This window comes from Amborella trichopoda, chromosome 9 (assembly GCF_054954075.1).
Source record: "Amborella trichopoda isolate Santa Cruz 75 chromosome 9, AtrichopodaSantaCruz75HAP2 v2.0, whole genome shotgun sequence".
Lineage (NCBI taxonomy): Eukaryota > Viridiplantae > Streptophyta > Magnoliopsida > Amborellales > Amborellaceae > Amborella > Amborella trichopoda.
Genome location: NC_142344.1, coordinates 57,334,162 through 57,359,849, shown reverse-complemented (window position 1 = coordinate 57,359,849; position 25,688 = coordinate 57,334,162). Strand labels below are relative to the sequence as shown.

The following is a 25,688-nucleotide window of genomic DNA, read 5'->3' as shown; positions in this document are numbered from 1 at the left end:
AATGTAAATATTTTACCATAATAAAATATTGGGAAATTATCGCTAACATAAATTTTAATAAAATCGTAAAAAAAAAAACCAATATCCCAAAACCTCGCCCACACCCTTTTTTATGATTTTTGTCTTTTTTTAGATGAAAATACCCTTTACGGTAGTTTTTCTACAGTAATACATTTTGATATTTACAGTAATTTAAATACCGTTACACATTGAGATAGTATTATGGTATATAAAATATTGTAATAGTATGAAGTTATATTACGGTATTTACTAATCTTCTTTTTACAGTATTCATAATATCGTAGTTGTTTAAATTATTACGGTAATTTAATTATTGTAGTGTGTGGTGAAATCCTTACGATATTTTTGTTGTCGTTGAAAAGCTTTAAACCGAAGCTAATATCAAGATTACCTCCATCCTCCCTGTGAGCTTTTTGGCTTATATTGTGATACGATAATCTCGAGAGCAAAGTCCTCTAATATTTAAATGTAGCACTCTTTACATCTCAATGGATTGAATAGAATCTAACGATTGGCCAATCATCTATCTCTTGTTTCTAATATTTGATATCAGTTTGAGCAAAAATTGCAGGGCAAGAGAGCAGTAAGAACCTGCCAAGCTTTTGATGCAATGTTTGGAGTCCACTCCCATCTTTGTGCCTTTAGCACTTTTTCTCTACCCTTGCAATGTAGATAGGTGTAACTTGTGCAGTTATCAATTCTTCATATTCACGGCACAAATATCATGCGAAGTGTTGTGTTGCCATTAACAGTGATTGTAGCCGTTTATTCATTGATTTCATTTTTCTCACTCGTCCCAACCCATGTATTGATTTCACATGTATTGCAAAGTGTTGTGTTGCAGCAATTACCAGTTTACAGTAGCATTAGGACCCATTGGCAGACAATTTCTCCCTCTTTCTCTCTCTATTTGACATTCTTTCTCTCTCTATGGATTTGGTACCAGAGTGTTTGCTGTGGTATTTGATGGGCAAGCATCAGAAAAAGATGAGAAGAGAGAAAAAAAACAATAGAAATTCTAGTGATGCAATCAAAAAGTTCACCGCGAGGAGAGGAATAATCTTGATATTAGTTTCGATGTAAAGCTTTTCAATATATTATGGTAATAAAAATACGGTAAACACATCACTATCGTAATAATTTAATTATCGTAATAATTCAAATAATTACGGTATTTTTAATACCGTAGTATAACTTCATACTATTATGGTAAAGATCAAAATGTATTACAGTAAAAAGACTACCGTAAAATGTAATTTTGTCAAAAAAAAGACAAAAATTAGGAAAAAGTGTGGGCGAGGTTTTAGGAAGTTGGGTTTTTTTTTGTGATTTTATTAAAATTTAGGTAGATTAGCGATAGTTTCCCTAAAATATTTAACACAAAAGGGTCAATTTATGGTAAGATAAAACCACACTTCTTACATTGTGGAAAAATTTTCCATGCTCCAGTAAAACTCATCGGACCTGAAATTTTACTCAATCCACTTTTAAAACACAATATTTTCAAAAAATATTCGATTTTTTGAAATATGTTTAAAACTCCGATTTTTTAAAAAGATCTTAAAAAAATCATGAATTTTTAATGGAACCGCTTTAAATCTGTATTCAATAAAGCTTTTCAAAAAAATTATTCCCTATAACTTTATTTCTTCGTTAACTTAATATTATTAAATTTGATTTAAAGATAAATACATTAACAATGGGAGTAAGTTACGATTTTTGATTTAACAAAAAATTTCACCAGTGAGCTATCTTAAAAAAAAGTGTACAAAAAATACAAACAATATATTTATAAGAAAAAAATAATTAAAACAATTCTTAAAATAATAGCAAAATTAGAAGAAGAGCAACCTAATGAAAAATCTATTTTTATTTATTTTTCTTTAAACCCATAACGTCCTTGTAAAGAGCCAGAGAGATTTAATGATGCTAAAGATTTAGGTAGCTATTCAATGCAATATTCAAATTTTATTGGGCATTTTGTTTCTTTTAAAAATGCATAAAGATGTTTGATTAATTTCATACTTTATTTTCTATTTTTGTATTTTTATTGATATACATAGTATTTTAGATGGATTACTATTTTACATATTTGAGTTTTTACGTTTTGTTTTTTTTCTAATTAGCTGCAATCTTATATTGAAGATATTTTTAGTTTTTTTATTTGAGAAATAATCTAACACTTCAGTTCACAATTCTTGTTATTTACTAATTAGTTGTTGTTGTGTTTAATATTGTTGTTGTTTCATTTTGTGTTCGAAATAGATCTAGGATATGTTTTCCTCTAAAAATTCGATTTGTTGCCTTGGTATGCAGATATTTAATTATTCCCCGACTCGCTAACCATGTTTTAAAACACTCGTCTCGTACTCAAACCCAACTCTCTACGAAACCAACTGTTCTCTCTCTGTCTCACAGAAGCTCTGCACCCAACGGCCCTTCTCTCTCTCTCTCTCTAACCACCTATGCCTCTGCAGACCCTCGTTTCTCTCTAACTAACCTTAGGGAGATCTCTCATCCTTTGCGAGCAAGAACTAGAGGAACCCGTGGAGGCAATAGCAGCAACCTCTTAATCAGTGAGTTTTATGTAGATTTCTTATTTTTTATTTGTTTTCTTACTAATTTTAGGTTTTTGGATCCCCTTAAGGGTTTTTCTGTTAGGAAACCCTGTAAAAGTTTTAGGGCTTTCTTTATATTTATCTATTTTAAATCTGTTGTAAAAAAATTTAGGCCTTTCCCAATATTTATCTATTGTAAATCTCTTGGATTTTATTCTATTTTCTGGTTTCTTGTTCCATTTATTTTCGTAAACAAGGGAAGAAGATAATGTGATTTATTTCATTTATTCTCACGAATTTCTCTTCCCTCCTGTGACTCATGTATTTCTTCCCTCCCCCCCTCTCTCTCTCTAAGTCCACCATTTCTGCGTCTCTGTCAAAAGATAGGGTGCTTACTGTCACAGAAATGAGGTTTGGAATATCCCACTTTTACTTGTTTGAGAGTTGAACATGATTCTAACAGTATGCGGTGTGTTTTGGAAATTTGCTCTGTTGACAAATTGAAGTGTATGGAATGCTCTCTCTCTCTCTCTCTCGCAAACTATATTGTATAACAAAGATGTGTTCGTTGCATTTCTCTCTTTGGCTGTTGTTTTATTCCATTGTTAAAATTTCTACACTCACAGTCACTGAATTCTGTTGCATTTTGGTTTTGTATTTGCTGAAGCTTGACTATGACAATTTGCTTAACCGTGTCTATGATTTGTGGTATTCTTCCACTCAATAGAAAATGGTTTTGGTTGTTGATTTAATCACATTAGTGAGGTGTGGAGAAGCCAAACATATGTTCATGTTGTTAAATGATGCTATAGATAGCCTAGGGCATCTCACTATTCACAAGGAGATTCTCTTATACTTGACCCAAACAGTGGCATAGAACTATTGTCTCATTTTCTATGAAACCTCCCAAAGTTGATTTCTTTGCTGAAAAAAAAAAAAGGATGAGCTTTTGGAAATTTGTAACATCTAAAAAAAGGTTGACATGCTTATGTTGCATTCAGTTTATGAAGAATGAGTTTGTTACGATTCTTTCTTTTTTCATGGTGTCTGCTACATAGTTTCAGTGTTCACTTCAGAAATTCTATGAGCATTGTATGACCAAATTAGTGTTCACTTTAGAATTTTATGAGCTTTGCATACCTTCCTCATGAATTCTATGAGCTTTATATGACCAATGTATTAGAACATATCTTTGTGCAACATTATTGCTTGGAATCCTATTAGGATAAATCTTTGAGCTTTGAGCAACATTATTGTATAGTTAGATATGGACTCCCAATAAGCAAATTCTAAGAAAAAAATTGTCAAGAAAAGAAAAAATTTTATATGGACTCTAAGTCAAGATGACTATTTCCTTGACCTCATGGTCGAGGAGGTCAAGGCAAAGCGAAAGGTGGGAGGTACTTTCAGCACAATAGCTTGGAGAAACATGGTAAAGGCAATGAAAGCCAAATGTGGTGAAGATGTTGAAAAGGAGAAATTAAGAAATAGATTAAGAACCTTAAAAGGCGACTACAACAATGTGAAACAATTGATCGGCAAATTGGGCTTCAGGTGGGACTATGCTAAAAAGATGGTGACAGCGAACGAAGATGTTTGGGACACTTTCCTTGTGGCGAGTCCCACACTTATTTACTTATAAATGTGTCACGTTTCCATATGTCTACCTATTTTAAACTTTATGTGACAAATGTTGACACATTATGTGTGGAAAAATACTCGGGCATCAAAATTTAGAAGAGGTTCTACTGGTTAGTGAGTCGACTGCAGATGGCCAAGGCAGTGGCACTGCTCAAGATATTCCTAGAGATGAAACTCGAAATGAAGTGATGAGTAGCACAGGTGGCTTATTTGGTGATATAAATACGAACCCAGTGGAAAATGTGCAGGAGGTGTCTGCATCTTCTACTTCGAGCAAAAGTACCAAGATCCCACCTCCTAAAAAGAGGCGCATAAGTTCTATGGGTTCACAGGCATCTTGTAGGCTGCAAGTTTCCAAGGATGATGATTCATATGATGCTATAACTCGAGTAGTTGCTGCAGTGGAAAAGGTGGCCACCTCTGCCCCTGCCCCTGTCCCTCCTTTAGCCTCTGACTTTGCCTCTACCCTCTATCAAACCATTGATTCCAAATGCATTGTAGGGAATTATATAAAGAAGACGTAACTAGAGAAGTTATTTTTAAGGCCTCAAAGTTATTCTTGAATCATGATGTAGCAACCATGTTTTTAGCTATTCCTGAGGAATTTCGTAGGGACTGGCTGGACGATATGCTAAGAGAGATGTGACCTGCAAATTGTCTTTAACATGGACATATCTTGTCCAGGATTTGGGTTTCTTGTGGTGTTTTTTTTTTTTTACATGTTTTTGTGGACGTTTTTATATGGACATGTATTTTTTTGGCGTATAATGATGTTGTATAGACATGTTATGGACATGGTTTTTGTTGGTTTATCAGTCATTAAATATATATATTTGCTTTGACATCCATTCGTATATCACTTCACCACCATGAGAGAGAAAGAAAGAGGGACCTCCATTATTAATGTGCTTCCCATGCAAAGAGAATGGATGATCAATCTACTTCTATTGCTCCTTCTCTTTCTCCTTGTGAAGGTTCACAAGCCCCATATTGAAATCTGCGGCATGTTAACCAATAGCCTATTGTGGTAGGCTATAGAGAATCCCAATCGTAGGAGGAAAACTTCACTCCAATGCTGGTCAGCTCTCTCTTCTTACTAACCAGATTTAATAAACGGTTTTGGTTCGTAAAAAGCAAAAGATTTCAGAGTAGCACTTTGGTTCATGACAGATAAGAGTTTTCAAAATAGCACTTTGTTCGGTGCTCCTTGTGTTTCATGGATGGTAGTAAAATAAGTTGGACGATTGAGCTACATAGCACTGCAATAAATAGGATGAATGAGCTACAAAGCATTGCTTAATGAGCATGAGATGATGAGATTTAGAATATTGCAAGAGACTTACATAAGAAGCCTGATTCATGTTCAATGAAACCAAACAACGTGACTCGTTTGCCACAAAGTATGTCACAGATAGGTGGCTTAACTAGAATTCTATTAGGTAAAATCACAGGGCATGTGCTGATTGGGGGGGGGTGGGGAACTAAGAAGGGAGTATTCTCCTGGTATTTCATACATACTTGTAGGTATGTCAAATATAATCATTGATTACGTATCCGACAATATTGTTAGTAAAACATTCTCGAATGGGAATTGTAATTTAGTTTCTACATAACACTCTAGAACCCAAAGTTTCATCACACAGAAAAGAAAACAAAGAGGCAGGTTCTCCAACGCTTGGATAGTTGAGACCCAACAAACACAAATACTCAATTTCTCCCCTGAATGTCAGAACTTGGAAGTTTCTCCAATGAAAAAATATATATGATCTGCTTCTCCCTTGTAAAAGAAAACCCAACGTTAATTGAACAAGAATCGATGACTTATTCTTAATGTGGCTTAGATAAACCATAAAAAATGGAAAGCAGAATCTCAAAATAACTTCAAAATAAATGAGCACACCTCCGCTTTTTCTTAATCAGAGCAAATATGAATTGAAAAAGATAGGGCGAAAGGAAAAAAGCAGCTTATCGTACAAAGAATGAGACTCCTTTGATACATCAACTAGGTCATCTTTCCATTAGATCACATACAAAATTTAAGCCTTATAGTGAGTAAATAGATTGGAAACTGCTGAAACCTGAAAAAGAGAAACAAAAACGGGGAGATTAGTTTAGGAGAGATGAAAACAATGAAATGGGTGTGGGACTGAGCTTTTTCCCTAGTGAGAGAAAGAGGAACAAAAGAAGAAAGGAAAACAAGGGGTTTACGGTTCAACACCGGATTTTAGAGATGAAGCACTGGTTCAACACCGGATTTTGGAGTTTAGAGAGAGAGACCTGAGTTCGGTGTCATGAACCTCGATGACATGGAAACTTTGTCGATTGTAATTTGCTGATGACTGACGCGAGAGAGAAAGACATGCTTCCAAAACTTGGGCTCCTATGCAGTTTCGAGAAAAACAATCGCGATTATACATGGTAGGGTTTTAAGCCTCGGATCACGTCAGGATCAGTGTTCTAACAAATATTAGAAATACATAAAAAATAACTAGGGTTTATAAGGTGGTGATTTAAAAGGATCTAGAAAAACATTAGACGATAATAAATATATGAATAATAGATAAAAGGGGGATTTAGGGATAACCGGGCTAGCCCTATGCAATCTCATAACCTGTTCGGCCCTGCCCGATTCCCATCCAGACCGACAATCTAGATCGAAAATCACTGTGTTTTAAAGTTCTGCTCGTTGAGGAACTGGTATCAGTCTTAGACATGGATTTACAAATATAGATTCTTGCGGTGGCGGCAGTAGGTCAGTCTGTCAGGTAGAGGAATGGGTTGAGAGTCACGAGTTTGGAACTTGGATATGCAATTGCAGTCTCAGGTGTGTGGTTAGCAATGGCTCCATGAATTTTGAAAGCAAACCCGTGAGGCCGTGAGAGAAGCAAACCTGTGAAAGAGTTGCAGAACTCAAGTCTCTCTCTCTCTCTCTAAACTCCAAATGTGGCGTTTGACACCAGTGCTTCATCTATAAAATCTGACGTTGAACCTTAAACCCCTTGTTTTCCTTTCTTCTTCTGTTCCTCTTTCTCTCACTAGGGAAAAAGCTTAGTCCCATACTCATTTCATTGTTTCCATCTCTCCTAAACTAATCTCCCTGTTTTTGTTTCTCTTTTTCAGGTTTCAGCAGTTTCCAGTCTATTTACTCACTGTAAGGCGATTTTGCCTGTGATCCAATGGAAAGATGACCTAGTTGATGTATCAAAGGAGTCTCATTCTTTGTACGGTAAGCTGCTTTTTTTCTTTCTACCCTATCTCTTTCAATTTATATTTGCTCTGATTAAGAAAAAGCGGATGTGTGCTCATTTATTTTGAAGTTATTTTGAGAGTCTGCTTTCCATTTTTTATGGTTTATCTAAGACACATTAAGAATATGTCATCGATTCTTTTTCGATTAATTTTGGGTTTTCTTTTACAAGGGAGAAGCAAATCACATATATTTCTTCATTAGAGTAACTTCCAAGTTCTGACATTCGGGGGAGAAATTGGGTCTCAACTATGCAAGCCTTGGAGAACCTGTCTCTTTGTTTTCCTTTTTGTACGATGAAACTTTGGGTTCTAGGGTGTTATGTAGAAACTAAATTACAATTCCCATTCGAGAATGTTTTACTAACAATACTTTCGGATACGTAATCAATGATTATATTTGACATACTTGCAAGTATGTAAGAAATACAAGGAGAATACTCCTTTATTAAATTTTTTCCCAAAGTCTACACATGCTCTGTGATTTTACCTAATAGAATTCTGGTTAAGCCACCTATCTATGACATAATTTGTAGCGAACACGTCACGTTGTTTGGTTTCATTGAACATAAATCAGGCTTCTTATGTAAGTCTTCTGCAATATTCTCAATCTCATCATCTCATGCTCATTGAGCAATGCTTTGTAGCTCATTCATCTTACTTATTGCAGTGTTATGTAGCTCAATCGTCCAACTTATTAAACTACCATCCATGAAACACAAGGAGCACCGAACAAAGTGCTATTTTGAACGCTCTTATCTGTCATGAACCAAAGTGCTGCTCTAAAATCTCTTGCCTTTTACGAGCCACAATTATTTATTAAATCTGATTAGTGAGAAGAGAGAGCTGACAAGCATTGGAGTGATGTTTCCCACTAGTAATTAGATTGCGATAGGCACCTTGCATGAATCAACGAAAGAATAGTTATAAGGAATAAATATGTAGAATAATTTGTTAGCAGTTGAAGAAACCATTAGCATAAATGAGGGCGGAGGTCATAGATACATTCGTAGAATTAGGATACCAGTAGTGAAAAGAGCTTTGAAGAGGATGAAGATAGGAAATGCTTTAGGACTAGATGGTATCCTGATAGAAGTTTGGAAGTGCAGGGGGGAGATCGACATTGACTGGCTGACAAAGCTATTCAACAAGGCGTTGAGAACAAAGAAATACCATAAGAATGGAGGAAAAGTACGGTGGTACCTATTTGCAAGAACAAATGAGATATACAAAATTGTGCAAATTGTCGAGGGATCAAAGTTATAAGCCATTCTATGAAGCTGTGGGAGAGAGTGATTGAGCAACGACTAAGGCATGAAACGAGTGTATTAGAAAATCAAATTGGTTTTATATTAAGGAGGTCAACAATTGAGGTTATTTCCTACTTATGCAACTGATTGAGAAGTTTAGGGTGAGAGGAAAGGACCTCCACATGGTTTTTATTAATTTAGAGGACGCTTATAATAGAGTACCTCGAGATTTAATTTGGTGGGCGTTGAAAAAACAATAAATATCCATATAGTATATCGATTTGGTGAGATATGTACGTGAGAGCAGTAACTCATGTGCGAATAACTGATGGAGAGACGAGTGAGTTTTCAGTGACAATAGGTCTACATCAGGTGTCAACATTGAGCCCATACTTATTTGTCTTAGTTATGGACGACTTAACTAGGCACCTACAAGATGAGGTACCGTGGTGTATGTTAATCGTGGACAACATAATTTTGATCAATAAGACCCAAACTGGTGTCAACATAAAGAACTTTGAAGGGATGCTCTAGAATCAAAAGGTTTTAAATTAGCCGGAGTAAGACAAAGTATATAGAATGCAAGTTTAGTAATAATAAGAGTAGAGAAAAGGAAGTGGTTTAGATTGACGGCCAAGAAATACCAAAAACGTGCACTTTCGATATCTTGGGTCGATAATTCAGGAAAATGGAAAGATTGAGGAATATATCGCACATAGAATTAGAGTTGGGCGGGCGAGACGGAGATGTGTAACTAGAGTTTTATGCGATTGCTGCATACCAATGAAGCTGAAAGGGAAGTTTTATAGGACAACAGTGAAACCAGCTTTGCATTATGGGGTAAAATGTAGGTAGTCAAGAAACAAGATACTCATAAGATGGGTGTAGTTGAGATGAAGATGTTGAGATGGATGAGTGGCAAGGCAAGAAGGGATAGAATCGAAATATATACATTCGAGAGAACTTAGGTGTGCCTCCAATAGGTGATAAGATGATAGAAAGTAGATTTAGGTAGGCTGGCCATGCGCAACACAGACTTAGTACCTTAACATATCTTTTCTAAAAATATCCATCCATTTTCTTTTAATATTTTTTACTTGCAATATGTTTGAAAACTTCCCCGAAATCTCTTTTAAACATAACCAATCATTTTTCTTTTAATATGGCTTACAAAATAATGAAATTATTTGATTAGTAACTAATTTTAGTTGGCTACATAATTATTCCCTCACATTTAGAATTTTGGTCATTGCCTTAAAATTAAGAGGGTACTTCTAGTGGAAAAGTATTTCATAAAGCTGCGGCTTTATAAAGCTGCACGACGAATCTCACTAGAAAAAGCATTTTTCATGTTAGAAAAAAGGAGAAGAAATTAACTGAAACCAAAAAAAAAAAAAAAAAGAAAAAAAAACAACAAGATTTAGAGCTTTTAAATTGATACTTCGTACAATACTTTCTTGAGACTATTTATTTCAAGTCCTCGTTGATCCACAATTTTCTGCATTGGAACTTCATTTTGTGGTGGGATTTTGAGGTGCGGCCCTACAATATTTTGTAAAAAGTGGCTGCCGTATGAAAAACACACCCAGGTTCAGTATAGGTACATGTTCTTGAATGGTAAAGTAGGAAGTGAAAAGAAAATATAACCCATGTAAAGGCCTATGAATGGCTATACTAAGCGATCAAATAAGGTATCCTATCTTCTATCCCATGCTGATTTTCCTTTTATCTCTAATCTATGGCTTCTTTTATTGAAATTTGTTTTATGCAATTGTTTGTAATTTACTCAATAATAAATAGGCATACCTATTTTATGTGACAGATGAAGCCTTGACGATCACAATGCACAAATCAATTTGATAAGAAACGACCAAAAAATCAATCCAAAATCTGTTTTTTTGCATCGAACAAATGTTCTTTGGGCAGCAGCTTTTCAGGCCAAAATCAACCCCCAATATTTTGTTTTTTGAACAAATTGAAAGAGGTAGTTGGTAGATGATTCGATTAGGATTAAAAACCCTCAAATTTCAGCAAAACCATTGACTATTGAAGATGGTATTGATGAAATGGCAGAAATTTCAAAAGGCGTGAAAATCCGTCATTTCAATCCACAAAATCTCTTGATTTTTCAATCTTGGATTCGAATTTTCTTGTTTTATAGAGAACAAATAGTGTTTTACAGCTATAAAGCATGAACAATGCCAAAAAATGGCAAAAAAAAGAATAAAAAAAGTTTGAAAAAATCAACCTGTGAATTTCTGCATCAAATAACGGCTTCAATTGAAAATAACGGGCGTTATTTTAACTGTATCGTTATTTGTTCATAAAACCCGTTATATACGCTAACCGGTCCAATTAGCATAAAAACTGGCCGGCTTTGGGACTGAAATATTATGGGGTTGTACTCTAGGCTAGGAGATCTCCAAAACCGCCCCTAACCATACTTGGAACCCTAGCGGTTCCGAGCTAACCGACCTGTTCCGATTCTAACCGACCTGTTTTTCTAACAATGATAGGGATTAGCACGATTGGGTTGGTTTTGATCTGTTAGACTTGTTTTTAAGAGATTAGGAGAGAGAGTTCAGTTTGTTATTTTTATTTATTATTCTTTATAAGTTTGTCTTTATAGGGAAGATGTTCCTTTTTTGTAGATAGAGGTTAGTGGTGAATTGAGTGAAGAATTTGGGTCTTATGAAAAGATCTTTGGGGTGGACTCCCTTGCAGACCAGGGAGAGGGTATAATCTTTCAACCCTTTTTAATTTTATTTTGTTTTTCTTTTCCTACATCAATAACTCCTATATAATGTAGTTAATGGATTGAGATTTGTGAAATCCATTTTAGTTTTGTGATTTTTAATTTGCAGAGCATGTTTTAGTGTGTTCTTCTCTCTCTACTCCCTCTTATTTTATCTGAACCTATGTGGATGAATGTTTTTTTTCTCTTTTTGTCTTCCACTAATTCACTCTCGCTTGCTTGATTGGTCCTAGATAAGTATGAAAATGAATTGTCCTGTAAAATCTATAAGTGAACATTTTGTTTGCTTATAGAGATATAAATTGCTCACCGGATTGTTTTACGTGCACTCATAGTTCAATTTTCCTCACTATAATGGAGATTGTATCTTGGGATTTGTTGGGTTCAATGAGAACTGAAGTGGGCCATCCTTATAGAGTTAGAGGAGGGAGATGGAATTATTGCCAAGGTTAACATTTAATATTATTTGTTATTAGTTAAACTTCACAAATAATAGAGTAGAATGTCGGGCCAGGATTCGTGTAGCCGATCCCAATTAATTGCGAAAAAGCTATGATGGTGATGGTGATGCTGATGAGTTAAACTTTAAAGATAAAAAACCTAAAATATTATTCTACACGTTTAAGTCTTGTCAAAAATAAGTTGGACGTATTCCCGAAACAGTTGCTTGTTATTGCATGTAAGGGTCTGAATTGAAAAATATCTCTCCAATATAAATAAATGCTTAGAATTTGCAGTCCAAAAATTCGTAAACTTATATGGTGCTTGTGTATGGGTTGATATTATTTGTTATTAATTAAACTTCACAAATAATAGAGTAGAATGTCGGGTCAGGATTCGTGTAGCTGATCCCAATTAATTGCAAAAAGGCTATGATGGTGATGATGATGAGTTAAACCTCAAAGATAAAAAACCTAGAATATTATTCTACACATTTAAGTCTTGTCAAAAATAAGTTGGACATATTCCCGAAATAGTTGCGTGTTCTTGCATGTAAGGGTCTGAATTGAAAAATATCTCTCCAATATAAATAAATGCTTAGAATTTGCAGTCCAAAAAATTGCAAACTTATATGGTGCTTGTGTATAGGTTGATATGTTGAAGCAAGTTCTTTTGCATGTAGATAACTATAGTTCAACTCCTCATCACAAGAGGGAAACTTGTGTTTTGCAAATTTAATATTCTCTTTCACATGAGCTTTAAGCTTTTATAGTGATTAGTTTTTTCTTTGAGCGTGTTTGTAAGTGAAAAGTAAGTAATAACTCAACGGGAGATAATGCGTAGCCCTTGGATAACAAGTCATTTGTAAAGTAAAACTGATTTTATTCTTGTATAATGTATTTATGTCAATTGTGAAGGTGATTTGACCCATGCGTTTCTTTCTAAAAGGTAAAAGTGATTTTCCTCAGTGTTATTTATGTCATACAGGCGAGAGGTTTGGTCTAGTTAAAATCGATTTGACCATCGGTAAAATCGGATTTAAATATATGAATAATAATTTAAAATATTAAATATATTACCAAAACGAGCTGCCCAATTTTGTTTGGCCAGTCTAACTGGTCAACACCAGCTGATTGGACTAGTCAAAACTGGTCCAAGATTGGTTTGACTGGCTTTTACAAACCTGGTTTTTTTTAATGGATTGGACTGTCCAAGGCACTAGTCACTGATCAGACTAGTTGGCCCAGCGGGACGGAGCGCATGTGGCAGCCGCTTGTTTAGCCGGTGAGGCTGTTGGGCCTCTCGTATGCATGCACATTTGCTTGGAGGGCTTCCGATTGCCTCGGAAGTCTCGTGCCGGTCGGGGGCCAACGTTTGGCCTTTTGGTTCCTGTTTTTTAATATTAGCTCCTTGACTTTGTGCCATTTCTTGTTCAGCTTTGATAACCTCTTTGGCTGATAGGAGTGTCCCAAATGGATAAGGCGGGCACTTGGGAAAGAGGATTCTTTCATCATCTGCATCTACTTCGGTTCTCAGTTCAATGTGCCTCCACTCTGCCACCCAAACAGGCGTTGGCCATGATGAGGACAATTGAATTTGACCCCCAATCTTTGCGAGTGCATCAGCCTGCGAGTTTAACCTCGTGGGGATGTGACTTACGGATACATCGTCAAACTGAGCTATACATGAATATCACTCTGCATGGCCTTAGACATATCAGAATGCGACAAAACTTGGAAGGAGACACGAGGCTGCCTATGTGAAATGGATGGTGTATGAATGGAGGGTGGAAAATGGTAACCCACTAACAGACGATGAGTATTGGATGGTGAGATGGCTCTCTGTTTTGTAAGTCTCCTTGGGGAATGATAGATGATGGTAATGAAGTGAATGGATTCACTAGGGTAGACTTCCTACTCTATTATTTGTGAAGTTTAACTAATAACAAATAATATTAAATGTTAACCTTGGCAATAATTCCATCTCCCTCCTCTAACTCTATAAGGATGGCGCACTTCAGTTCTCATTGAACCCAACAAATCCCATGATACAATCTCCATTACAGTGAGAGGGAAGGCATCTATAGTCAGTGAAGGTTTTAGTGATTGATGAGTTTTTGTTCCAGCCATATAAAACCCTTCTTAACTGGAGTATTAGTTATTTTAGATAATTATAACTGGAGTTGTAGTTGTAGTTGCAGGTTTATGAGACTAAATTTGGACTGCTTTTGTCAGAGGAATTGCAGATTCAACTAAAGAAATTGCTCAAATGGGTACTGAAGCTCGCATAATTTGTCGAGTGTATGTGTTTTCTCTCACTTTTTATCTCTAGAGAACCTCTTCCATGCCTGAGCGTGTTACCTCTGAATCTGGTTAGCATTTTCTATTTTGTGCCAAAAGTTAGTATTTGATTTCTAATTTGTCTGATCATTTGAATTGTTTCTGGACATAGCCACATAGTTATTCAAAATTAAGATTAGTTTGCTAAACTGTGTCTATTTATTTATGATAATTCATATCAGAAATTGTGGAATTTTTTGTGTTTTATAGTGTTTCATGCTCTGCTCCTTATTTAATTACGTTTTCAGCTCAAAATTCGGGACTTCACACAAAACACCTTACTCTCTGAAACACCTTACAAAATGCACCTTTCTGATTCTTTAAGAAATTATTATGCCTTACTCTTTGAAACACCTTACAAAGTGCACCCTTTCTGAATCTTTGAGATATTGTTATCAATCAGGAAGAGAGGTCTTGCCAATTATGAAGAAACCCTTAAAATGTAAGATAAGGACTGATAGCCATTGAATGGTAGCACCATATATAGAATAACGAAACTAAGAATCGTTGGAATACTGTTAATCAATTGAAAGTATCTAAAGCTTAAGATTGGACATGTTGATCTGGTTGCAATAGTATGTTAGAATTTCATGAGAAGAATTTGAGCCCTTACATGAAGCAATGAGATTCTTTGGATATCTTAAAGGAGAATAACTCCTGTGGACTATATATGCTATTGAGCTTACGCCATTTTGATAACTAAAAATAATCCTAGGCTGCTTAATAGGAGTGGGGTCATATGCTTCATGGTTGATGTAGAACTCGAAGAAACATAGAAAAATCCGCAAGAAGCACCTTGACACAAGCAATTTTGGAGAAACCCTAAGGATTTCTCCCACTTAGGGCTCAAGCCTTAGGTTCTTTTACAAGACATAGTTCTTTTCTTAAAGAGGAATACATAAATGACTCTTCAGCCCTTCCATGCCCTTATTTATATTAGAAAATTATTGTTTTGGATAATATTTGTCCTTACAATTAATTTTTGACCAAAAGGTCATAACTTAAGTATAACTTGAAACTAAACTCCTTAACTTTAATTAAAATATCTAAAAAGTCCTTAACTGGTCTAACAATGAAATAAAATAAAAAAAATCTGAAATAGCCTAAAATAACTAAAAAAAAACACCCAAACTATTTCTTGCTCTTCTTGTTCTTCTTGGAAGCCCTCCTAAGGTTTTCATCCTTCAAATATGAGTGAAAATTAGGAGGAATATGTCGCTCCAAAAGAAGATACTGGTGACTACTTGTTGTACTTAGATCTCCATCATTCTCCCTAGGTTGAGGAGAACTCACCCTCGAGTTCACATCTTCATCTTCATGCATCTCCATATCATGATACTGCGACAGATCAGCAATGTTGAAGACTGTGCGAAGGCAAAGCAACCTTGTAAGCATTGCTGCCCCTCTTCTTCAAAATCTTGAATGGTCTTGCCTTGCGATCATTCAGCTTGTTGTATTTTCCCACTGGATGTCGTTCCTTCCTAAGATACACCATTACCTAGTCTCCCACATTAAACTCCTTGAAACGGTGATACTTGTCCGCTGCTTCCTTGTATTTGGCTGTATTGGCTTCTAGACTAGCACACACTTGTTCATGCACTCCTTTCATTTAACCAAGTCCTCACCAGTAGCATGACCCTCTCCATTAGCCTGGATAGGAACCAAGTCAAGAGGATCAGTAGGGTTTTTTCAAAAGGACTATTACCAGTAGATCTATTGCAAACACTATTATAGGCCAACTTGGCTTGAGGCAGTGCTGGGTCCCACTGTTTCTTCTTTTCCCTCACAATACTTCTCAAAAGATTTTCAAGAGTATGGTTCACCACTTAGTCTGGCCATCTGTTTGCAGATGATAAACACTACTAAATTGTAACAGGGTGCCCAATTTCTTCCACACAGTTCCCCCAAAATGGCTGAGAAACTTCACATCACGATCTGAAATTATCTTCTTTGAAACACCATGCAACATCACCACCTCTTTGAAGTACAAGTTAGCAACATGTGTGGCATCCAAAGTCTTCTTGCGAGGTATAATATGAGCCAACTTTGAGTATCTATCCACCACCACGAATATAAAATCCATATCTCTTTGAGGTCGCGGAAGTCCCAAAACAAAATCCATGCTAACATCTTCCAAAGTTGCATTAGGAATAGAAAGTGGAGAATAAAACCCGGTATTCTGTCGTTGCCCCTTAGCCAATTGATACGTACAACACCTCTCAACAAACCACACATCTCTCTTCATTTTTGGTCAGTAGTACTTAGACTCCACCAATATTATGGTTTTGTCTCGACCCAAATGTCCACCAAGACCTCCCCCATCAAGCTCTGCTATTAGGATTTGTCTAAGGGAACCTTCGGGAATACAAAGACGGTTTCCTTTGAAGAGAAATCCATCTTAAATAAGAAAATCCCCAACAATTCCACTGCAACACTGGTCCCATATCTCCTTGAAGTTTCATCATCTGCATAAAGATCCTTCATAAACTCGAACCCAATAATAACAGTCGCCATAGTAGTTAATGAGTCGACCTTATACTTAATATATATCCGTACAAGGGTATTTCGGTAATTTGTACCATCTATATGAAACTCGATATATATTGTTGCGAATGGGGGTTCATCTAAGGTTAAGGGAAAAACGCAGATTGCTATGTAATCAGAGAGGCATGAGTAAGAGAGCTTTTTTGTAACCTTATTCTCCATTGCCAGTAAAGAAGTTCTCATCTCTCGTGGACGTAGGCACGTTGCCGAACCACGTATATCATTGCGTTGTGGTTGGTTGTCTCTTTCTTTTGTGTTTGTTTCTTCTTTCTAGTTTTCGTGGATTGCTTTTTGTTTTCACAGTTGAATGTCCCTCATGGGTGGTAAACCCTCTGGTAGCTTATCTGGAGTGACATCACTATAGTCCCTCAATAAGCGCTCTAACTGTGGTGGAACTGAACTAATAGGCTGCTCGTCCACTTGGATCACTGCGAACACTATCTTCGACTCCTCCACTCCCTCCATGAACTCAGCCAAAGAAAGAAGGCTAGTACACCCTTCATTTGATTTGGATGCACTTTCCTTCTTAGATGGACTAAAACCACTTTTATCCCATCTTTGACAAAGAAATAAGTGTTTTTAAATCCATCAAATGTGATACGTTTATCATACTGCCATGGTCTACCCAATAATAAATGACACGCATCCATAGGCACAACATCGCTCCACACTTCATCTTTATAATGCTTTCCAATGGAAAAAGAAACTAGACATTGCTTATAAATTGTTATCTCATTTCCTGTTTTGAACCAAGCTATCTTGTATGGTTTTGGATGGCACTCTGTTCATGGAGCGAGTCCACCTAAATCCCCCTTCTATGACCCCTCTTGCTACCATGGGTTTGCCGAAATCACAAACCCTAAGCAAATAATCAATAAAAATTGCTAAAATCAGCAAGATTTAGGTTGTTTTGGCAGAACTTTGGCCAAAATCAGCAAACCGACTCCACTATAATTTCCCCAGCAGACCCTAGACCCCAATATAATTTCCCCTATTTTTATTGACCTAGGGCACCAAAAAAAGTGGTGCTACAGTAAATCCGTATGTGCTACGGTAACTTTTGTACTTGTTACAGTACTTCTGTATTTGCTACAATAACTTCCGTGTAGATCGCGGGCTCTAATACCACTTAATATAGGAGAACTCGAAGAAACATAGAAAAAATCAACAAGAAGCACCTTGACATAAGCAATTTTGGAGAAACCCTAAGGCTTTATCCTTTATTTATATTGGAAAATTATTGTTTTGGGCAATATTTATCCATATAATTAACTTTTGACCAAAAGATCCTGACTTAAGTATAATATGAAATTAAACTCTCTAACTTTAATTAAAATATCTAAAAAGTCCCTAACTGGTCTAACAATTAAATAAATAAAAAAATATGAAATAGCCTCAAATAACTAAAAAAAAATCCAAACTATTTTTTGCTCTTCTTAGAAGCCTTCCTAGGGTTTTCATCCTCCAAATATGAGAAAAAATTAGGAGGAATATGTCGCTTTAAAAGAAGATACTCGTGGCTACTTGTTGTGCTTATATCTCCATCAATGGTTGGCTTAGGACTAAACTTTGCTATCGTCCTTGACCAAGTGACACAACGAAATTGGTCCTCAACAAAGTAAAAGTAAAAGCGAGTAAGTTGATTTTGTCATAGAATACAAAGGATTTCGATAGGTTAAAACTGAGTGTTTATAACTTAATATATCATTTTTCCTCTTTTTAGCAAATTTGCATTTTAGCTTGATCTTTAACTAATGCATGAGTGGCTGTTTCCTGGTAGTGGTCTTATCAACATCGAGAATGATAAATAATAGATGGAACTACCGAATTGGAAAAATAAGGTGTTGTCATATACCTTTGTATGGCTAAGATCATGAACTGGAGATAAGCAGACTCAAACCATTGACGTCTACCACACGGTGAACCACCGCATCTTAGGCTTCCCCAACTAATTCTACCGTAGAAGCACTGATAGACAAGATCTCCCCCTTGAACACAGCTTACAACTTTCATTGGGCTGTGCTCTCCAAAGAACAACTCTCAAAACATCAAATGGTGCCGAGTTAGAATCCCATTTAAGGATTCTTGTGGTTTCGAAGTATCCAGTTAGAAGACGATTAGGAAAGGAGAGCTCTCCGCCCTACTATTTAGTCTTAATACTGGTTTTAAGAGTGAGTGATTGCCCTTCTCCAACCCTTACTGCATAACTGAAGAGTGGATAGCTAATGCATTCCACGTATTGAGAAGCCATAAACTAGATTAGAATCATTCTCAACGAATTCATAAGACGTAATCCAATTTTTTTCATCAGGTCTAGGTGAAGACCAAAGATCTTGAATGACCAATCCAGCAGAACAACTCAAGATATAAAGAAGTATCATTATTGTCTTTACGTTCATATCAAGTTCGAAATACCATTTGTACAAATAAGAATCCCCTTCCTTACATGATTTCTTTTCCATATAGATAGATATAGAATCTATGGAGCTATCACCTAGAAGTGCATTTTGTGCAAAGGCCCTTCCTATTTGATAGGAAAGGATCCCATGATTCTGAACTGATCTTACCTGTGATCGGAAATCCCCAACTTTGGCTAGGAAGAATTGATCTAATTGTTCAATTGTTTACAGCTACTGGTCTTGAGATAAGATTTCTAATCTACATTTGCTGGAGTCGGTTACTTATGTAATCCAACATATTCAGATAATTTCAGTATATTTATATTGCATGTAATCTAACATTGTGTGACTTGACCAATGTATTCAAATCTTGCCCGTAATGGTGATGCTCATGTCTTCTAGCCTCTTCCATGATAATTTTAGGGTTTCTTATTTCTTGTGTAGATGCCAGAAGCAATTTTCACAATACACTTGCCCACGGTGCAACTCTCGATATTGTTCCCTTCCGTGTTACAAGGTAATTTGTTAGATGGCATTGTGGTGTATCATGTGCTCATTGGTTTCAGTCTAACATGCTAATTACTATAATACTAAATCAATCCCATAAATCCTCATTAGAGGTTTTTAATATGGATGTCATTTAACTACCAAATTTGCTGGGTGAATGGCGAACATATGTAGTCTATGGGCAGTTCTACTTTTTTTGTCAAATTTGTAGTAGCCAAACATTTGGAGTGAACTAGGATGTCATCAAATCCCCACCTTTAGAAATCATCATCATCAAATCTTTTGAAAATAGCATTTTATTAGTTAGAAAACACAATCTTTTTATTTTTTGGGGTGGCTCGAGAGTGGAATTTAAACATGGGACATGGTGTTGCAATCATCAACACCATAACCAATCAAGCTCCTCCCTGCTAAGTCCGTACTTATGAATGCGCTCTCTAAAGGTGTTTATTCAGTAATTTGGAATTTGTTCTTTACCATGTTCTATCATGAGGATACGCAACCAGTAATGAGTCTTAAGAGTTTGTCTCAAATAATGACACCATAACTGGCCAACGCAACAAATCATAATGCCTCATTGTAGGGTCAAAGTAACATCTAGATGATCGGAATATCAAAGCGGCATTATCTTGTCACCAAGAGTTACACAGATCGTACTTAGTTATATCTAAACTAAGGAGATGAAAGGCACCTAAATTTGTCAACTTACCTGCAGCTTTTTGTCCTCTATTTCTTGTTATGGTACCAATATTTTGAAAATCATACTAGTTGTTTCCAAATGATTGCCAGTAATTGGTTGTTTAGGACATCATGGTAATGTCACAGAAAACACGGGGCTCAAACATAATGATATTAGCAAATATGAAGGTTACAATTTTAATGATATGGAAAAATGATGAAATGATATAGTAACTATCTCTTCAGTAGTAAAAAAATTCAAGTCAGTAAATAAGTAATGAATTATGAAGAAATAATTTTGCAGGATTACAAAGTTGAATAATTTAATTAAAGAAGTATATTTCATTTGGTTACTTCATCTAACAAAAGTATTTCTCATTTGGTTTTTGTCCTCATTTACTCAAGCGTAACCACTACCTAATGCATTTCGAATTTTCGATGTTTGTAGTTTTTTTCATTTCCTTGATGCAATAATATCTGTTTCAATGGGGTTGAAATAAAACTTTTGTGATGGCAAAAATTATCTATAACGACTAAGCTATTTGATAACTAGTTTATTTATGACAAATGTAATGCAATTATGGATTTATTGTTTTTATAACTTATTGTGTTCATGCCTGTATATTTTTTGATAGCATGCGTAAACATTCATTACAATAAAACGTTAAGTTTATAAACAAAAAAAAAATTCATTACAATAAAAAATCTCGCATCCTATTAATAATTTATGTGACACAGCTTTTAAATCTAACCATATCAAATTTCTAGTAAATATTTTCAAAATCTTCTGGCCTAAATATTAATGCTTCATTTCTTATGTGGAGGATTACTTTTTGATGTGGCAGAGGCATGGTCTTCATTGCACAGAATCTTTCATGCGGGAAAATGTCATGGAGGAATTGCATCAGATTCAACCAGAAGATGAAACAAAGCAAAAGATGTTGGATATACTAAAAAGATTTCACTTAGAAGAACAAGAAACCCCTAGTGAAACGTGTAACGATGAGGAAGATGGTATGTAACCTGAATCACTGCATATCACCACATAGATATTATACTACAAAAGTAGGAATTGACCGTGGACCAAATGAATATTTGAGTATGTATTTTTTGGCTGGAGTCAAAATGGATTGCATTATTTGGCTCTCTTCCTCTAATATGCGCGTGCATCGAGCATCTTTTTCACATTGTTTTGGGCATGCCCACAGCAATCCATTTATTTGGGTCCTCGCATTCATCCCCATGATAAGGTATTTGTTCATCATGCATCATTCAATAAGTTCTGTGCCATGAAAATGTAGCTTCCCGACTATATTACATGGTCTTTTTTTGGGTGCTATACCCGTGTTAGGCATCTATTGAGACACATAGTGACACATTCTTTGGGAATTTTCTTCTAACGATTGATGACATAACTTTGAAGACTTGATCTTCTTTTCTTTTTAAAGGAAAGACACATGAATTTTGAAAATATTTATCAATTTAGTGTACTGAGGCACTATCGATTTTTAGCTACTCTGAGTAAGATGGAATATAAGTAAACCATGTTGGATTTTTTTGTGCCTCTATGGTATGGCCATGTCATTGAACTCTGTTCTTCATGGCATGAGGAATTTGACGCCCCATACTTGTCTAACCCTGCCACTGTTACCTGTATCCATGCAACATAACTTCCCTATGCTTTTGATCATAGTAACTCATGTGTTATGTCGAGTTAATCCTTCTCTATAGTCCTTCTCAACTTGGAAGGTTGACTGTCTTGGAGTGAATCTTTCTTCTTAGTAATAGAATTGTGAAGAAACACATAAAAGAAAAAAAGAGCGGAGTTTTGCATGTCTGACGATTTATCTTTCTTATAGAAAGGGGTAATTTTATAAGGAGACATAGGTCCAAGGTAGGCCATACAACTACGATAATAATCAAGAAACTGTGGACAACATTGGCGCTGGGTAAACAGCCATTGAACGGAAATTTGCTGATTTCAGCCAAAGATAATTTTTTTTCTGAAAGATCGAATACCCAAAGTATTAAGATGTCAAACATTTGAATTACTGAAATGTCTGGAATACCACTTATTAATATATAACTTGTCGATTAGCACAATTCTGTTAAACATCAAGTAGATGATGATGCCTCAATATCCTTAAGGCATCTTTGATCATGACAGTCATGGGAATTCCCATACACTATAAATAAATAGAATTTAACATGCCTTTTTCATAGGGTCTACATATTCAATAGAAGGCCACGATACTAAATTCTGTTTTAGTTGCAAATTCACGTACTTTTTGTGTAAATAGCAAATTTCGTGGAGTTATATTTTTGTATAATACGAAGTCCATTGAATATAGTCAATTTAAGTTGCCAGACTTCCATTTAATGAGGAACTGGAGAATGGGTTGTAATGGTAATTGCAGTCAAATTAATTGCTGCTATCCATTTAGGGAGGACTGGCTCTAGTTTTGTCATCTGAGAACTGTGGTTCCAAATTGAGAACCACAGTGCTTAATAACATGTCACGAATGGTGATTTCAGATTATCCCACTGTGATTTGAGATTTCGACTTATTGAGTTTTCTGCATGTATTTTTGCTTCATGAGAGCAGATCTCTTATATTGTTGCATACCTACCATTTCTACTGCAGATGTTATTCAAAGATGAATGATCCCCTCAGATTTTTTTTTTTCTGGCAGATTCCTTACTTTCTGAGGAGACCATCCAAAAGATTTTATTCGGTATGGCTGTTCATTCTAACCTTCTTCAAGCAATTGATTGAGAAAAGGGATTACTGTTGATACAATTGTTAATTGATATTGGTTTTCTGAGCATTTGTCTCTAACAATATTTATTTTATCTTATTTACAGAAAAGAGTTATTTTCTGCTTAAGTGTGTGTGTGTGTGCGCGCGCGTACGCACACGTGCCTGCGTGTGTGTATTGGACAGTTGTGAGGTGCAGCACAAGGGTTCAATTTACTTCCATCATGATGGATATAGATTACATGCTTAAATAGTTCTTTTATTATGTTGCCAATTGCTTTTGATTTACCTTACAACTGATACTTGAAATACTTTACAATTCGCAGTTTCAATTATATTTTTGAGCTAGACTTGTACCCAGATTAACATATAAATGCTCTATTAGTACACCTAAATATAAATTAGTGGGTCACTTTAGTATACTGACTCTTTGACAGGCCACAACCCTTGATTTAACTGCTGCATTTTTATTATAAAAGGTTAATTTATGGTTTTTTGTGTGTTCGTTTGTGGTGGTTGGTGTGTGAGTTAAGCTAACTGCATCCACACCCTGTTCTTACTAAAATGCCTTCTCTTGATCCAAACCTTGGAATCATGGAGGAAATGTTTCATTGCTTGTTGAATATAAGTTACTACTGTTCTAAACCTTGGAATCATGGAGGAAATGTTTCATTGCTTGTTGAATATAAGTTGCTACTGTTCTAACTTATGGTCCCTTACCTTTTGTTTACCTAGTGATAAGAGTTCATTAACTATTGTAAGAGGGACCTGGTTCTATGCGGCCTAGCCTGCATTTGTAGAAATGCGGGCCTCTTAATAAATCTATTTTTGAGATGGACTTTAAGACTTAGTTTTTAAGGACATATAATATCTAACATGGAGATCATGAATATGAAAAAATAAATAAATTTAAAAAACTAGAAATAATAATTCTAGTAAAAAAACATTTGGACCGTTAGTTTTCATAGTTTTTAGATGGAAACCTACTTGCATCCATCTTTAAGATGGATGCTTTACACTTTCTGGACCGCATATGTAGAAATGCGGTCCAGCCCGCATGAAACAATTTTCCTTGTTAAGAGTTATTAGGACACTTGCTTATTGAATATAAGTTACTACTGTTCGAACTTTCCTGCTTTCCTCTTTGATGCACTGTGTGTGCTTAGTCTTATATTGGTTTCCCCTTCAGGAAATCATGTAAACTTTTCCGATCTATCCGAGGAGGAAATGAAGCGCTTCCAAAGGGCTGTGGCTTCAGGGGAGCTAAGCAATGTGATAGAGCCTTGGACCCCATGGTGGTTAAATCCTTCAGCAAAGTCACTCTCCTTAAGCCACAAAGGAACTCGCCTTGTCCAACCATTACACAAAGAAAATCCACCACAAGGGAACCCTGATTCTCCCTTTAGCGATGTGCCACCGGGCCCCGAAGCTCCGATGGCCCCACTTAGCCAACTAACTAAAACTGAACCCTCTCCACTTTTAGCTGTCCACTTAGTGGATGTTATATATAGTTACTGTTTCACACTCCGCCTCTATAATGGGGATTGGCAGTCTGACCCGCTTGGTGCTTCAATGGTGCTTTTGAGCATTTCTTCAGTTTTGGGCGAAGGCCATAGACCTGAAACAGTTTCCGAGGCCTTGGCCCTGTGCTTGGAGAAGACATGCTCTCCATTATATAAACATGTGGGAGGCCTAACGTTTGGCCTCATTCTTTTTGAGGATGCCAAGAGTTTGTTGTCACTTGGGGGGGCTGTTTTGGTTTGCATGCTTAATGATTTGCAGAGGTTGATGGAGGAAGGAGTGAGAGAGTTGAAGGGTGAGAATATAGGGATTGGTAAGAAAAGTCGTGGAAGTGGGAGAAAGCTGAGGGCTGCTTCTAAGAAAGCTTACTTTCTGATGTGTTGGGTTCATGAACAAGGGATGGGAAGAAAAGCATGGTCATGGTCCTCTTTGGCTGGTCTTGTGGGGGTAGAGAGAGCTGCTTTGGCGCATACAAATGTAGAGGACAAGTTTGCCAATGTGAAGGGGAAGGAGGCATGTAAGGCTAAGGCCATAATTGAGGAGGTCAAGTGAGATTTTTTATATTAGGTTTAGGTCACAGCCATCATTGACCATTAGATTTGAAATCAAATGGATCATCTATTATATTTCACATCCAATGGTTAAAAGTGATTGTGATCTCCTTGTACAAAAAATAAATGCTCTCATAGTATACAATCTTTTTTGTCTTGGGCTTATTGTACATATTATTTAAGTTTACTATAAAGGGTGTACAAACCCGTGCTAGTAACTATTCCAAATGATCATGTTTATTTTAATGAAATTTTGAAATTAAATCAAATAAATGGGTAAAATGCAAAATTGTTAATCTTTTAGGTGCATTTTGATAATTTTTCCATTTTTTCTCCGATGGAAATATCTTTATTGGGTACTATCCCAAACACACAATTAATTTCTTTCAAAGGGAAATTGGTTCTTGGACATTTCAACTGACTGAATATTTTGAAATCTTTAGTGGTGGATAATCTTCTCTTCGACGCTCCTATATGTA

General features: G+C 35.9%; 1 protein-coding gene across 32 annotated transcripts; it reads left to right on the top strand.

The window, feature by feature from the left end:
• The first annotated feature begins 2,247 nt into the window (after nucleotides 1-2,247).
• Nucleotides 2,248-25,482, top strand: LOC18447683 (HIT-type Zinc finger family protein). Of its 32 annotated transcripts, none has more exons than XM_020675731.2 (8): nucleotides 2,261-2,597; nucleotides 7,341-7,446; nucleotides 11,372-11,452; nucleotides 14,147-14,212; nucleotides 19,639-19,711; nucleotides 21,225-21,393; nucleotides 23,073-23,114; nucleotides 24,327-25,482. In XM_020675731.2, the coding sequence occupies exons 4-8, from the start codon at nucleotides 14,181-14,183 to the stop codon at nucleotides 25,208-25,210; spliced, it is 1,200 nt and encodes a 399-aa protein (XP_020531390.1). In that variant the 5' UTR covers nucleotides 2,261-2,597; nucleotides 7,341-7,446; nucleotides 11,372-11,452; nucleotides 14,147-14,180; the 3' UTR covers nucleotides 25,211-25,482. The 32 variants fall into 32 exon arrangements, with proteins under 32 accessions (XP_020531392.1, XP_020531395.1, XP_011628335.1 ...); XM_020675730.2 differs by having other exon boundaries at nucleotides 11,368-11,452; XM_088848430.1 differs by having other exon boundaries at nucleotides 11,368-11,452; nucleotides 23,054-23,114.
• Nucleotides 25,483-25,688: the final 206 nt, after the last annotated feature.